At 38.9% G+C, this 17247-nt stretch overlaps 1 protein-coding gene across 3 annotated transcripts in view; it reads left to right on the forward strand.

Moving 5' to 3' along the window:
• Positions 1-17247, forward strand: part of LOC148819939 (sodium/calcium exchanger 1-like) — a 170428-nt gene that overhangs the window by 133283 nt on the left and 19898 nt on the right. For 2 of the 3 annotated variants that reach the window (XM_088934379.1, XM_088934378.1), the window contains exons 4-9: positions 2745-2765; positions 3849-3866; positions 3969-3983; positions 5905-5973; positions 11247-11377; positions 13844-13943. In XM_088934379.1, the coding sequence (XP_088790505.1) occupies positions 2745-2765; positions 3849-3866; positions 3969-3983; positions 5905-5973; positions 11247-11377; positions 13844-13943 (354 nt within the window). The remainder of the gene's footprint in view (positions 1-2744; positions 2766-3848; positions 3867-3968; positions 3984-5904; positions 5974-11246; positions 11378-13843; positions 13944-17247) is intronic. The other variant, XM_088934381.1, reaches the window with a different exon arrangement.

Raw genomic sequence — 17247 nt, forward strand, 5'->3', positions numbered from 1 at the left:
TGTGAGAGTACAACAGAGCAGATAAATCAGAACCTCCAAAGCCTTTTTCCTCTGTCTTCTGCCATTTGTCTGTCTCTCTACTCTCACACTTTTTCTGTCTCCTGTGGCTTGTTGCGCCCAAGCTTTTGCTCAGTTTCCAAAGAAAAAGTAAAAAAACATAAGACTTAATTGAACAGTGCATTATTACAATGCGGCTAGTATTCCCAAAATTAGCTTTTGCTCATATCGGCACACCCTAATTGATTCCGCTGAGCTCTGCTTAGAATAATTATTTTCTTATGGTTCACTGAGAACAATGAGAGCATGCTTACACACACAAACCGCTTTTGCCCCTTCTCCTGACATCTGCTAAGCATCCATCATTTTTGGTATAATCCTGTGTCACTCCAATGACAACACAGTAGCAGGTATGGTAAGACAGTAGTTCATCCCAATTTATAACATTGTAATTTCTTAGTGTAAATGTACCATACTTGGTTAAACTCTCTTAATCCACCCCCTTACAGTTACAGTAGATTTAAGATATTATCCTAATTGTTTTAAATAAATGAATCACACTTAACGGTTGGAGTTCTTTGGGTGGCTAGGTTCTCAGGTGAGAGCTACAGATCGGTTTTGTCGGGGAAAAAAAGGCTAAAGAACAAAAAAGATGGAATGCAAAAACTCAGCTCCGTTTTTTTTTGGGAACTGAAATCCACACTCCAACGAATTCAGCTTTGCCGTGCAGCAGTTAATCACCACAAACCTTTTTTTCCGGGGGGAAAAAAAAACCACCGTACCGCCAGTTGTGTTTACACTGCAGTGAGGTTTGTTTGAAGAAATAAGTTCATGTCTTTATAATCTAACCTCCCACATACATTAATGTCAGTCTTCAAGAAGACACCGTTCTACAGCAAATATTTGTCTGGCTCCAAGCCTCACAAGCCATTGGCTTTAGAAGCAGTGTTCATCTGTTAGTTCTGACATTTAGTGCAGCGATTTAAATTTGATCCCTGTGTATTATTTTGTGATTCCAAGTCCAAATATAAATTCCCATTCTGTAAGAGAGGCCTGGCCTCTTGTCTAGGTACAGCCCTAAGACAGCAATAGCTTTATTAGTGAAGTACTGTAAGCCACCTGAGTTCAAATCTAACTACAAGTTTGCTTCTTTTTTCGGTACCCTGTACTGGCTTGTCTCTTAGCAGAACTCAGTCTGTGAATGAACATGGCCTCCATCCAAGAGCATCAGTATTTCAAATGATTGCAAATACTGTGGCATTCAATATTTTTTTGTGTTTAGTCTCAACAGTTACTGAGGGCTGGATAGAAAATAAATGGCCTTGCAGAACATAATTGCAGTGTATTCTCTAGACTAATTATTCTGTTATAACATTTTACAAGAGAATTTCTATGTAGTCTTTTGTTTGATGCATGTGGAATCACTGGGCTGAGTTGGAGCAATCCTAATTCTGCAGTCAGCAAGTTTAAAATATACTTCACTGGGGAAAGAGAGAGCAAAAACAAACTGTTCCTGCTCCCTAAGATGCAACACACTGGATTTATATCTGCTTGCAGGGCCACAGATGGACTTGATAAATTACTAAAGGACTCTAGAGGAAAAGATCACAAACAGTCTGCAATGAATGACTGAATAGAACAAGCACACACTAATTAACCCCCCAAACACAATCCCAGTTATTTCATGTCTGTCTGGATAAGTCCAAGAACGGTCTATTAATAATAATAACATAATAACATCACTTTATTAACCCTTTACAATTTCTTGCATTAGGAATTGTCTTTTCACATACCCCAGCTTGCTCTCCATGAGACACAGACAGGGAGAGAAGCTTGGGGTCAGTGTGCAGGGTCTGCCATTGTACAGCGCCCCTGGAGCAGTTGGGGGTTAAGGGCCTTGCTCAGGAGCCCAACGGAGTAGGATTCCTCTGCCAGCTGCGTGATTTGAACCGGCAACCTTCCAGCCACAGGCGCAGATCCTGAGCCACAGAGCCACCGCTCTGCCCGATTATTATGACAATGTGTTAGATTTTTATGTTTGAAAAACCAGCAGCAAAAAAAAAATGTAAACGGCAATAATCACTTCAATACATTCTGAATTGAAACTATGTACTCTAATTTAAGCTGAAGCTACTTTGCCCAAAATAAAGGAATACTAAAAATATGAAAACTTTCTGGTAATGCCATAATGTCAATTTTATATTTTTATCTCAAGCTTTTCTTACACTCCATGCACCTTTATTTCCAAACAAATTGTAACAGATGCAGATACACGCTTTTTTTAAACACACTTCATTCCCAATTTATTTTAACTTTCACGTTTTATGTCGATCTAGAAATACTGGCCCTGGCATTTGCAGTCCTTTGTCTGCAAGCCTTCGGTTCTAGTTTTTTTTTGACACTTGTATGCGATGGATAAATGTAATAATTTAATTATTATTACAGCATAAATATATTACTGGCCTAATGCTGCATAGGAAAAAGGTTTCCCCACTGTGCTAAGTGTTTGACACAGAATGTCATGTTCACATGTCTGAAGGACAAATACAGTAGGCTCCAGCAGTCGTTCCTCCAGAAAGCACTGTTCTTCAAACAGAGTCCTCTTCATGTCTGCATCATCTGGCATATGAGTTATGTATTTCGACAGTGGCTTGTGTGCTGTTTGTTCTAACTATGTTCTTTTTTTTTCCTTATGTTTTCATTGTCTTGCTCTTTTTTTTCTGTGTGCGCGTTTGGCATCTTGTCAGCCCTGTTGCTGCATGAGTATGGTAAGCTGTCCTTTATCTTTTATTTTACCTTTTGTCTCTTTCATACAGGAAATGCTGTTTAGTGTTTCATTTTCATACCTTCCTTCCACCTCCTTTTTCCTCTTTTTTTAATTCCTTAATTAGAAGTGCAAGTGTTTGAAAATACATTGTCACTGCATGTTTTGTGCTACTACATAAGTCCAATGCTTATAGAACCACATTAAAGCGCTCAGTTTCACTCACAGACTTGGAATGATGATAGATGATTTCATAGAAATATATAAGTACAGATAGAGTCAAAAGGGATAAGTGACATTTTACAGCAATGTGCCACAGCTTTTTCAGTTTTTAATTGTTCCTTAAAAAACGTTCATATTGAAATAAAAAAAATATTTTCTCCCAATCTGTTTATAGAATAAAGTGTTTTAGAGACTGTATTTTAAAAGGTTCTACATTTAAAAAATCTTTGTCCTTGTATTCAAGGATAACTTGTTTTAAGGAAGGAAAATGCAGGATTTTTAGTGAGAATTATCCCATATAATCCCTGAGTGGTTCAAACGATCAGGGTTATCATTCATAATCCTGTACATAAATGCAACATTCAATCTCAGTTTAACTCGTAACTTATATCCATCTGGTACTGGATTTTTAATTTAAGGACTTTTCTGTTCTCCGAAGGAAAAAGCTCATGATAGAGCTGTGCAAGGCTTCATTATTGAAAAAACAGCTTTAGAAAATCTAATTCACAAAAAGATTCTATAAGAATGTTAAGTTTTGTTTTCAAATTGCTTTGAAAGATGACTAAACCCTTTTTAATTATATTCTCAGGCTGGTCTTAAATTCAGATTTTAGACAAGTGATTAATGTAGACACAGAAACAGTCAATTCTCTTAAAATAAAACTGTGCTATTTTTGAGTGCTTATGATTGATTATTGATGATTATTTTATTCATAAAAGAACAGAATGATAATTTATTTCTTAATGACTGAAACACTTTTTGCTGGCTTGTGCTTACTAGCCACAAACAAACTAGGTACATTTTCATTCAATGAAACTCTGAAAAGGATTGTTTTCAAAGTGTTCCTTTGTGTGTTACATTTTAGGTGGATTCGTGAAGACAGGTACGGATTTCTGTTACAAAATCTCTCAAATCATAAAATTTTAATTTAACCAATTGTCAGATGTTTTTTTTATTAATAAGTGACTTCATTTTTGTTTAAAAGGGCGGGTTCTGTATGGTAAGAGCCTATTTTCATAACTTCATCACAACAGATGCTAAATTTCCGACAAGAAAAAATAAACTGAAGTCCTTTTGGCATCCATTTCGCAATGTGAAATTTGGCATGTTGTCACCTTCCATCGTTTTTTTAATAAAATGTCATTCATTTGTGCATCTTATCGTACAATAGTTTGGCATAAAATAGGAATAATCTAAATTTGCATGTGTTCTACATCACCAACATCTTCCTACTCTCTACTAAAAAATAAGAAATGTTGCTGTTACATTTCTGAGAAAATTCAGTATTTCTAGTGTTCTGAAGGCCAAGCAGTCCCCTTCATATTTCGCAAACTGAAGGGTTTATTTTTGATGGTAATCCTGTGAGGTGGATTATTGGAACACATCTCGATTATCTGACAAAATAATTAGATTTTTCACTATTTCATTGTACAGTGCTTGTTTCAAAATTTTTCAGAAGTGAAGCCAAAAGGACTTTTCAGGTTCTGGTTGCAGTCCGTTAACATACTTTCCTCTCCCAAGAACGCATGGATCAGCATCTCCTGGGTTTTTGTAGCCATTGTGTTCAGTTCTGACATCCACTGTCTCGGTCAGTGGCCAGTCTGTTTCATATCAATTTAAGATACCCTTAGCCTTTTTATATCATTGATGCTCTCCCTTGTTTCGTTTAGATATTACAGTCACGTAGCGGGAAGGGTGCTGAAGCTAATGAATTCAAAGCCAAGCAGCTCACAGCTTTTTCAGTCAAGACTTGTCCTTAAAGAACACTGCTGAAGATTCTCACTTATGAAGATAATTGGAATTAATGATCTTTAAACATTTAAATAAGGAATTGAACCTTGATTGTGAATGGCACCTGATTTCTGCAATGGTAAAACCACAAATTTTGGACCAGCTTTTTAGATGAGTCGTCAAAGCCATGCACAAAGTTAAACTTTATCCTATTAAGTTTCAAGAAGCATGGACTTAATGCACAATGAGCAATTTGCAGTATTTTTTGTGACATCTCTTACAGATTGTCATGTGGCCATTAGAGATGATAACGCTTATGATGATATTTAATTACCTTTTCTGTGAATTGTGAACCTTTTAATCTTTATCAGCTAAACAGTGATGTATCCTGGTAATGTCTGCTACAAATTATGGATAATATTTTGAAATTTTCAAGCAAACCCTGGAATTAAACACTGATCTGGTGGTCTTTTTTTAATTTGTTTTTGCTTGTAACCTCTGCATAAATGAGAGAATGATATGACAGAACTAACCCTAACACCATTAGCTTCAACACGTTTTGCAGATCTGACTCACTGATACTGTACGTGTTCAAACCTCAGGTAGTGTTTGCCGCATAGCACAGGCTTTTAAAACACAATAATTTACTTTCCAGGTCATTTTCTTGTGTAAAACGGAATTTACTGTAAACATGATTTTTTTTTTGTTTCGGCCAGTTTTGAAATTAAAATCCTGAACCTAGCACTTAAAGAAATTTAGACACCGACACTGCTGTCGTTTATTCATTTTTGAATACTGCTGTTGTTTATTGGTTTTGGAAAACACTTCTGTTCAGACCTGGGATGTAGAAACAGTAGATTGTCTCAAGCTAGATCTTGGGGCACCTAAACAAGGCCAGCCTCAAGAATTCAGCTCTACTGTCTAGTCCACATGAGCATGCATCACTTTCAGCAAAATAAGTCTTGGACTAGGTTGGTCCAAGGGGTAATTCCTCCCCTTTCTTATTCTGAAAGGCCTGGTGTAAATGAGCTTTCTACACAGCTTGCTTACCTTTAAAGAACTGTTGTGCATCTGTGACCACGCATTAAACACAAACACCACTACTAAAACAAAATAATCCATTCCTCTCTTTCCCCTTCCCCTTTTGGAACTGTGTAAATAAATTTGTCTTCTGATCATCACTCCATTAGGCCAGAATGTCTACAGAAAAGTTCAAAGTAGGGACAATCCAGTTCCTTCTTCTGTCGTCTGCTTCGCAGGTACTTTTTCTTCTTTGTGTCACTCCTTTGACTGCATTTTAATTGCCGTTCAACAAATAATTTCACAGCGTCTGCTTTTCTTTGACACCTCTGTGCCCACTAATATTTTGCACTCAGTTGTTTCGAGTCGAGGTTTTATTCACCTTAAAGATAAAAAAGGAGAACCCACGATTCTAACATTACCAGCCTGAATGAAGCTGTCTTCCTTTCAAGTCAGCCCCTTGATCTCGACCAGGCTTGGCTGCCTCTTCCAGTGTTTTGAAACGTTCAGTGTTGAATTGTCTGGCATGCTGTGTAACACGCTGTCCCAAAGCATGTCACACCAGCAGTATGATCGCCGGCGTTCCACCCCTGAGATTCTGTTTCGAGCTATTGATCGTTCTGCTTTTGCTTTGATTTGGAAAGTCCAGCCTCTACCTCAGTCACAGCATTGGCTAATAGCATCTGAGAAATTCCAGTTACAAAATTCTAGGAGCTTCAGAATTTTGGGGTCTCCATCGTTCTCTCTCGGGATCCCCAAGTCATAGCCATGTGTCATTTAGGAGGTAAAGTAGTGGTGCTACCATCAGTGTTTGAAGCATTTAACTTCATTCATTCAACCTCTATGAGGCTGTGAAATGAATGTATAAGAGGAGAATTCTGAAGGAAATGTAGTACCGCAAAGATTACTACAGTGCAGTACAGACTGTAGCACTTAGACGTTTACATTTAAAAGAAGCACTACAGTTTATTGAAATAAAAACAAATCCAATCACATGACAACCATAAGCCATCTGCATTTCTTAAGCAAAAGGCAGATGGCGTTCTGCCGGGAGATAAAAGGAGCTCAAAAGGAAGCTAAAAAGGAAAACTTTTAAGAGGGAAATGGATATGTTTGTACTCATTGGCAAATAATTGTTTTCTTAAATACTGTTCCTATAAATGGCGGAAGTATGCCCGAAGTAGTATTATTGAAAGAGCGGCAGAATACTTAAAGTGCTCTAAATTCTTATAGAATAGGGAGCTTAAAACAGTTTTCTAGTCAGGCATATCTAATTGGTTGTTTAGAAGGAACAGAAATAGACAGACTCCGTGCTGCCCTGCAGTTTCCCTGGGGGATTGGGAGGCAGAGGCCACAGTACACAGAGCGAGCTCGGTGAAATTAGGGCCGCAGTCCTGTTGCTTTGAGCCTCGGCGTTCTGACAAACATCAATATTCTTCATGGTACAGATTCTTCCCTCCAGCAGGAGGGTCCTCCTCTGACAGCAGGGCTTTCTGGGTTTCATCTCACACGAGTTGACTGTTACTTAATTGGATTAATTACACGACAAATTCAAAATTGACCAGTGAGGCACAAATCAAACATCACTTTAACATCACTGACCGTATCGTACCCTCTGTCCGGTAAGAATTGTTCTTCAAGTTATTCTGCTTGAAATATTGTATAGATTTATACTGTCAGAAAGGGTTAGAGAGATGCTTCTTGAAAGCTTAGCAATTTTGTAAATGAGTAGAAGGAGACTTTGGAGACCTCATACCTCTGTGTAGTAACGTCTGCTTTTCGCTATCAAGCAAAAATGTGGCAAATCTTGGGAGAAGTCCACTATGTTTTATTTTCACAATCCGTTATGGGAGGACTTACAATGTTGACCACTAAGGGTATGAGACCTCTTTCACATCCTTCAGAATTAATTATATAGAATGAATGTAGTTCTCTTAAAATAAAGCACTGAACGTCCCCTCTATGCCATGGCTTTAAACAAATACAGAATCAGAGAATTGGTTCTGCCGCAGCTCGAGATGATTTACTGAGCGTGACCTTTCAGGGCGTAACTTAAGAGGCGTTCAGTAATTACTCCACAAATTCTGCTTCGCACCATCGACTCCTCAGCCACGCACAGACACCCAATATCCAAACCTGCGGTTAATCTCATACTGAGCAGGATCACTGGTGCAACAACACATCATCGGCAGGGCAGACCAACCAGCCCACAGCTTTCTCAACCCAGCTCACGTTCCTGGTTAGTGAATAAGCAACACAGCGCTTGGTGAATTCTGCCTTGCAATGACAGGAAGAGCCGCCATTCAAGCCACAAGCCAGTGATCCCCACATTCACTTTTCTCACATCTACTGTTTAAAATCCCAAAAGAAGAGAAGGTGTTGCCTTCACAGTCTGTGTTCATTCTGAAAATCAAGATCAAGCGAGATTTCGCCCTTCTTCATTGTCCTCTTTGCAAAATGATCACAAATGTTGAGCGCAGGGTACTTTACTAAATACCTGTTTTAGGAGTTTTAAAAAGCAAACACCCTTTTCGTGAATATATTGTACAACCTTCTTTCTCATTCTGCTTGGCTCTATAAAAGCACTAGTGTCCTCGCAGCTGGCGTGAAAGCCCCAGTGTGTGACCCCTTTACGCTATGTTACATGCTAGTGGGTGAACTGGGGTTCACAGCAGTCCCCTCATGCCAAATTGAGCACCTTAAAAAGATTGCGTTAATCAAAGGTAACTCTGAAATTAAGCTCCTTGTACTGGCAGTGACAGGGGCTTTCTGTATAAGTCCCTTACTCCGTCACGTTCTATCAAAACAGGCTGCTGCAGACAACCTGGAAGTTGCCCTTTTTTTCTTTTTTTTTTAAAGAAGATTTTTTTTTTTCAGCCCCATACTCAGAAAATATTTTCCCAGCTAATTTGGCATGGTACTCAGAAAAGCCACAGCTATATATAGTCCAAGAATTTAAAAGTGGAGTGTTTTTGTCAGTTTCCAGAAACCAGCACAGATTGGGAGAATAAAATCTCACCATCTTGTCCCATTGACCGGTGCATTTAATTGACCGATTGACAGGCTTCTCCATATCCGAATTTCTGTGCAGCTTTCCCAGATACTTCTGAATCTTTGAAAAACATTAACTTCTGTTTTTGGTCATGTCTGCCACTTCAGAAGTTTTACGTATACAGTAGAAGTTTCAACCTAATACATTTATTACCCATTTATTGGCAGTCTGTTTGGTATTTAAAGCAATCCAGAAGATAGAAAAGCTGTTTAGTAATGCAAAAAACCTTGATGTTTTTGCCATTTCAAGTATTATGGCAATTGGATAAATTCCTCCAAGGTCAACTGGTACTGTACTTTTACATTATGCGCTCCATTATTTAAATCACATGCATAACTTAAATAAATGTGGGCTCTCGCCACAAAATAAAAAAATTGATATAGTACAAGCATTTCTGGTCATTAATAATCATATTCCAGTGCTACATAGAGATTTGGCTTGTGTTTTAAACTGTAGTTCTAAAGAGAAGTGTTTAGTCTGGATTTCAGTTTTCTGCATACCATGTATTGCCCAGGCAAATTGTACTGGTAAGACAGGGTTAGTCAAGGCCACATCTGAAGGAATACATGAATAATTAACTCTTAAAATAAGTCACAGGATTTTAAATTGTAATTTATTCATTAAAATCTAAATAAAAAATGTTTTAATAAGTCATGGGTCGCAGCTTTGTAAATAGGACCGCCTTTATTTTAAATGCTGGCTAGGATCATATTTATTTAAATTACATTTGAACGCAGTTAGGCCCTGAGTTTTTAATGAACTCAAAGATACTCTTTTGTATCCGAGAGTCTCCAGATAACATTTTCAACATTCCTTTGTGATCTGACATGTGGATTAAAGACAAACTAGATGGTATGTGAACTTAAATGTTCCTAATAAATAACCTTAAGAGCAAATACCCATCATAAATCCAGCAGAAGAATTATTTCATGAAAACACACAGTTCTTTTTGATGGTATACTGCCCAGTAATTCATTTCACTGCACCTACTGTGGTCCAACCATCTCGGAGGGCACTATATATTGTGGTGAAGATTTCACCGCTGAGCAGATCTACTGCCAGTTTATTTTTGTGACAGTAAACCCGAGACAATGACCAGACCAGGGTACTATACAACTACTATACAAGAGTGTCAGAATTCTATCAGAAACAAAAGGGAGAAACAATCTAGAAAGTAAGGAACTCAGGAAGCATGAAGAGAAATGGTACACATCCACAATACTTTTAAAACTAATTCCCCTTGCAGTAGATTGGTAAATGCCAGCAGTACAACCAGGGCCACATTAGAGGAATATATTGGGTAGATGCCCAGTTTAAACAGCATAGACAGAATGGGTTTGGGTTGTAAAGACCCCTATTACACTGTGTTAGTCACCCATGTCCCCCTTTAAAGGAGAACACAAGAATGTTTTTACTTCTTCTTATATAATTAATTTGAACCACACCCCTTACATAGACACGTGAAAAACATCATATTATATGAAAACTCTATTGGCTATGAGCCCTTGTGGCTAAAGACTGCAGAAGTCTTGCAGTGGATCAGATAGCTGTTGCAGTTACAGCCTGATATGTTGGCAGGTTCTGTCTTCCTCTGCAAGACCATCATCACCTATACAGTTATTCTTGTTATAGACCTACAGTGCATTTTATACGTCTAAGGCCCGTTAATCTTGTTTTTTTGTTAACAAAATAGCTGGATTCCAGCCTGCTTTTCCACTGCAAAGCCATTTCTTTTTTTCAGAAAACATAGAGTAGCAAACCTGGTATGAGTCATGAATAAATTTCTGGTGACCCGTTGCTGCCACGTGAGTCACATTAGACATGTATGCATTTACTTTCCCTTTTCCTCTGTAGGGCTTTTTTATTTGTGTGTGCAGAAGCTTTCTGGTCTTGTTAGATGGAATTTCATGGGTCCACCTACTGTATACATTTTCCAGTCCAGCCAAAACATGGGCTTTTGTAATACAATCTCATTTTGTGTTACATTTAATTACTGTTTAGAAACAAACACCGTTTAAGATTTGTCATTTTCTTCAGTTAGACCATTTAATCTCACAATACGGCATTTACAGGACCATTCCATTGCTTGTAATTAAAATGTAAGGTTACTTAAATAATGTATTGGTAGAAAAGCACATGCCTTTCATTATTTTCTTACACACTGCGAGAGGAAACTGAAATTGGATTACACTGAAACATGGAAAAATTCGTTGGAGGAACTGATGAATTCTATGCCATTTATTGACAAAATTCCTGAAAGATTGCCCTGCCTGAAGCATGTCTGACTAAGCTTAGTTTTGATGTGGAATGGCTTACATTCAGCAAGACTCTGCAGTGGACAGCGTAGCTCCTAGTAAGACACAACATTCCAGCTTCTTGATCCTCCAGATAAGCTTTTCAGGAACAGGCGGGAAAAGCTTCACTAATCTGGCTAAACTTCCAAGCTGTTCTCTTTTGCAGAGGAAGGGGATGAAACGGAGCCTCTGACTGGCAAAGATGAGGAGGAGCGCCGCATCGCCGAGATGGGCAGGCCCATGCTTGGAGAACACATGAAACTTGAAGTGACCATTGAGGAGTCATACGAATTCAAGGTACTGGATCAGGGATGGCTGCATTTTATACATGTCCTTCCTCCTTGAGCTTCACGTGCTGTAGGTGGACAGGTCTCCTTCGCTGTTCTTGACCAAGTGATTGTGCCGGAAGGGCGGCATCTAGTTTTGTGCGGCAGAAGCCTCTACAGGGGTTCCACCTTCAAACGAATCTGACCTTTCAAAGCTGACAACAGAGGCAACCTCATTACAGGCCTCAACCAACCTAACTTGCAGAGAGAAAAGCAGAGCCTGTCAGAGCTACTATGCAGAGAGGCTTGCAGACCCAAAACCCCAGCAGCTTTGCTGGTAGCTGTCAGATCTCTAGCCATCTTATCACTTTTGAGATGATGTCCTGGGACTCGGTTATGTGGGCAAATCCTATTAAGAACAAAAGAGATGAGGCTTTTGAATTGGATCAGTCTACTATGAAGAGCGTAACCTGATAATGATGTGTTTATAATCCAGTGCCTCCAGAAGTGTGAAATAGCAGGGAAGAGTCTTTCTCGTTTTGCTTTTTTTTTTGCTTACTTGTTTATTGGGGAGATGGGGAGGGAAGGGGAATGGTGGTGGGATAGAGAATTGAGTCTTGAGCATCCCGTGGGTAGTTAATAGATTCTTCATCGATATTGCATGTCAGAGTCACTAGAGGGTTTTCAGTTTCCTTCCTGAGAATCCATACTTTTCACAGGGCAGATCAATTTGCATCATGAATTTCTGCCTACACGTAGCTCTAGTATTTCTGATCTCTGCATAGTGCTGGCTATGTCAAGCAAGCAATTTGTAAATGAGAATTTCTGCAATATTTTTATTCCTCTTGTTAGGATGAGTAGCTCTTAGAAGGGAGTGCGGTCTTAACCCATATCTGCAACAGGTCAACTTTCAACCTAGGGTCCAGAGATCAACATACCAAGTCTAGTGGTGTGTGAAATCAGTACTTACACTAAGCACAGTGGAGCTGTGAACTTGCAGTTGTAATTTTAGGTTTTTATAATTAATGGAAGTATTGATAGTATTCAATATGGTCTTCAGTTTTGATTTTATATTAAAATTGGGGTTCCTAACTGATAGAAAAGATCTAAGGCTGAAAAACATCATGCAATTATTAGTGTACGTTCTTTGTTCTTTGGTACCATTAAAAGATTATTTGACAAAACTGAGCATTACACACAATGAAGTAACTGTGAACTGCATTGCCAGAGATCTTTCAGTTTTCATTGGGGATCTTCATGGATCTTCAGTACAGATGTACTTCATGGATTGTGTATCTTTAGAAAAACAAGTTTTAGGCATTTTGGCATTTTATCTTGAAACTATGACAATGAACCCAAAATAACCCATTAACATGTGCACATGTTAATAATGGTGCATCCATATACTCAAAACCAGGAGAATTCTAGGCTTAAAGAGATTAGCTAATATTCCAAAGTTACTTGGAAAACCACAGTTGCCACCGGAGAAACAATTGGTCATTCCCAACTAATTTTTTGTATTTTAATCGAAATGTATTATAGCGTGCATCTACATGTGGATGAAAATTCATTTAGAAAAAAACTAAGCATAACCATATGCCCCTTGCTCTATGGTAATTCTGCTGTCAAGTATTCAAGCAGGAGGAAAGTTGATTTTATTTTCAGCACAAAAAAAGATAGGCTGTGCTTGTGCTGGACACTGGCTCTTCATCTCTTGCCTTAGCTTTCCTAGAAGAATATAAAGTCAGCTTTTTCACAGCGATTGGTGGCGTAACACTGTTTCATGAATATATATTAACATCATAATACCAGTGCAAAACTACCACTGGTCTGCCCTTCGTAATGTTTGTTCATGACAGTCTAATGATCGTGATTGGAGCGTTGTGTCTCCGATGACTAGTGTGTTGTAAAGATATCATTATTAGACAAACACTGTTCTTTAACTGTAAATTTCGTACTTTGTGCCGGTAACCTTAAAGAGCAATGCTTTATGATTGCTTTAGAGAACACCAATCCTAGACATTATTGGTTCAAATCAGAGAATAAATATCCAGTTTTTATTGTAATGCATAGCTTATCATACCATTGTGAAAACCAGCAATTCCCAGGTGGAATTCCTTATTTTACCTCACTGTGGGCCATAGTACTTCTGTCTGATGTTACCAAGTTTAGAAATTGCCTTAATAAAAATGTGCCTTTGAACTAAAAAGATTGCAGCGCTCTCCAGCCATGTGGATTAGCATGCACCACATGTTCTTCAAGATCCTGTGTTGCTGTGGAGTCTTTAAGCTCCAGTGAACAGCTGCCTTGTATGACTTTTATGTATTACTTCAGAGCGAATGTAATTCAGTGACTTTATGATAAAGCAGCTCCTTCAAAAAATAAAAAAACAACCTTTGCTTTTCCTCCTTTTCTGCTGGGAAGTGTAGTTAGCGTGCTATAGTGTAGTGCAGGTTGGCTCCCAGGAACTCAGTGTTGCTGGTTTGTCTCTCCACAGAGCACAGTGGATAAACTCATCAAAAAGACGAACCTTGCCCTGCTGGTTGGAACAAACAGCTGGAGAGACCAGTTTATCGAAGCCATCACAGTCAGTGCTGGTAAGTACAGGCGGCCCGAGATCACCGCAGTGGTGTCTGTTTGGTGGTAGCAGGTCTAAAGGCATCACAGCAGATTACGCTGTTCCTGGACATTTGCTAACTACAAGAATTGGGAGTTTGTAAATGTGCATTGTTGCTCTAAACTTAACTTCTTAACTTCAGGTATGTCACAGTATGTAATAGCGTTGGACTCCAAGTCATTTTATCTCCCTCCAGTGGCCACAGCCTGTATTACTTCAGGTTAAATCCTCCCAAATGCTTTGTTCTCCACATACTGTAGTTATGTCTCTGGATGGTTGTGTATAACAACTTTTATCATATTAGAATGTGAGCAGGACTACTCTGTACAATAATAATTGAATCCTAACCTTTTTTTAGAAAAAGCTTCAGGTGTGCTTGTCTTCAAGTTGCCATAGAAGGTAGTGTTTGAACTGAACACGAAGGACACAGAATTCAGACACACGATGTGGTCTGTGCTGCTTAGAGGTGGTAGTCTGGCTTCTGTTAAAAGTGCTGTTAGTTTTCATGCCCTGGTTTCATGGCAGAGGTGATTTTGTGTATGTACTTCCATTTGCCATGGTGTTCAGTTAAACGAAGCTTTTCCAATCCTTTGCCTGCTGGTTTTTGTTAGACAAAATTAAACAATCGAATCCTTGATAGACCTTAATGCCACCCGTTCATGTTGTCCGGCAGCCCTAGTTGCCTGCCCTGGAGTTAGCAATAAGTAACAATCTCTTGATTTCATGACAGCATGTAAAAATATTTTTTTTAAAAACAATTTCCGGTCAGTTAGATTGAATATCGGACATTTCCAGCAGTTTAGTCTGTATGCTCTAATGACCGAGGAAGCACTGAAGCAAAGCAGACACCAAAGGAGAGTGACTTGTACTGCTTTCCCTTATAAAATAGTTGCTGTGGTAAAAACACAGTAGCATGCAGCAAAGCAACATAAAAATTGTAGATTGATTGTTCATGCAGGACAAAATCTGTGAAACCATAACGAATACTTTGTACCTTGTTAGGCAATTGGAAAATCTGCAAATGAATGTACCAATGTACTTACTATATTCAACTTTCTCAAGATGTGGTTATATCTAAAATGTGATATATCTAAAAAGCAGGAGAGACACAACTGCGATCTTGTTCTTGAACAAAAAATAAATCACTATAATAGAATTTTAGCTAGGCTTTAAGCCTTATCTACAGAGGGAATATCCCTGCTTTGTTTATGACACGCAGTGCAGCGTTTTGAATTTGATTCAAATTTTCTCCACACCGCAGATGAGGCCCAGAGTGCTTCGGTTTCATTTCTGGTGATTAAAATCATCCATTTCCCATCATCGGGCCTTGTTAATGAAGGCGTCTCTGCATCATTTAGCCTTCTGTCCCCCACTCGGAAGCATGAATAAAATGCTGCAGTGCCTTCCAGTGCCGATTGCAGGGAGAAAAACAGCCCCCACACTTGAGCCTGAGAAAAGGGACACATCTCTCGTTACCGTTTTATTGTCAACGAGGGAAAAAAAACCTTGCCTAGAATGAAGCAGTTACTCCAGTTGATAACTCCGCTGACACTTAAAATCATATTAAAACTGCCAAGAGTGACTGTGTTCTGCTGGAGGAGTAACCCATTCTCTTGGAAAACTGCAGAGAAGCAGCTTCTAATCTTCCTTCCTGGGCTAGAGGCGAGGAAAGGGTTTTCGAAGAATCATCCCTCTTCCGATGAGGAAGCCTCAGAGAGCTTTGACTTCCCAGATCTCACGACGCTCTTCTGAAAGTGTGAATCCGACAGGCAGGATGTTCAGAGTGACCCACAAAAACTGCTTACTCATGTAGCCAGGTGTGAAATCTTGTGTTCTCCCCGGGGATCTTATTTATGAAGCATTTCATCAGCAGGCTAATTTTATTCCCCTTTTTAGCAAAAGGAAAAGCCAACTGCTGGTGCTATGAAACCAGAAATAAGCAAGTGAAACACCTGCTGTGACTGAGATTAACATCCTCCTTGATATAATATGTGATTCCTGATAGCTACGTTTCCTTCTCCTGTAGGAAGGAAGCAGGTGTCACATGTAGAGGCTGTGAAAGTTCGGTGATCGTGGTTTTGTCTCTTACTGTACATCAGAGCGAGAGCGAGTTGTTTTTAGACTGTAGCGGAGTGTTAAGCCTTCTGCTGTCGAACTTATTCTCCTATTGGTTTTTTGGCACATCCAAAGAGCTAAGCTGTTTTACCGGAGACCTCTTAACTCCATGACTGGATGCGTGCTTACTTCAGATGCAAACGGAATATTAAGTCATGAATAATTGGTCACATTCTTTTCAGACAGCAGTTCAGATAATGGAAGTAAAAATGTCTTTGTTTTCTAACAGGCACCATACATACTTGATTTTAAAAATAATTACCATGGATAATGCACTCCAGTGATTCAATTAAAAGTCCTTAAGACATTGGAAGTCATTCTGAATAATTAAGAATTATGATGTGCAATATATAGTGGAGTTACTTAAAAGTAGCAAAACATCAAAGACATTTCGACATGCTTGTTCACTTAAGCCTGTTTTTCTTAATTAATCTTCTCTGTGTCATGTACAAAAAGTCATTGATTTAAAGGACCAATAGCAATTGCTAATAAATTCCTTATTAGTTATATTAGGTGACATCAATAAAGTGTTGTACTGTGAAAGCACTCACACTCACACACTGTTTTATTTTTTTGTTCTGTTCTGTAAAGAGACAAAATAAGCATTTGCTTCTCCAAACACAAGTAGTCTTTAAATGGTGCTGCAGACCTGGGTGAGTGAGAATGCTTTGGTTTCGACAGCACAACCTTTAGCAGGTCAAACCCATAAACAGTATTTTCTGCCACATCTTGGATTTGTAAATGAACAAAGACCAGATGGACCAACTAGCAGAAATTCCCAATAGTGCAATACACAGGCTTGTGTCGGCTGCAGGCTGCACAGAAACAAACAGAGGCTGACTCTTCTTACAAAGGGCCAAAAAAGTTCCTCTTAGGTGTGAGGATGTAAAGAGGTGTCTTTAGCCAAAATACGTGTTTTTTCTTTCTTTCTGCCCCTCAGCTTGGAATTACCCTCTGCATGTTCAGACAGCAGTATAGTTCTGAATTGTCTTTGTATGTAAAGAAAACCTCAAAGATACTCCGCTGTAGAGTGAACTAAAGTTTAAAAAAACGCTAATGTTAGGGGTGGGCTGGGAGTCACATGACAGTCTTATTGTGATCCTCATTTGCTGTTGGACCGGTCGTCGTTTTGCCATACTGATCAAGCTCTCTGTGAGGTGAGGCAGCAA

Source organism: Atractosteus spatula, chromosome 15 (genome assembly GCF_055471065.1).
Source record: "Atractosteus spatula isolate fAtrSpa1 chromosome 15, fAtrSpa1.hap1, whole genome shotgun sequence".
In the NCBI taxonomy this organism is placed as follows: domain Eukaryota; kingdom Metazoa; phylum Chordata; class Actinopteri; order Semionotiformes; family Lepisosteidae; genus Atractosteus; species Atractosteus spatula.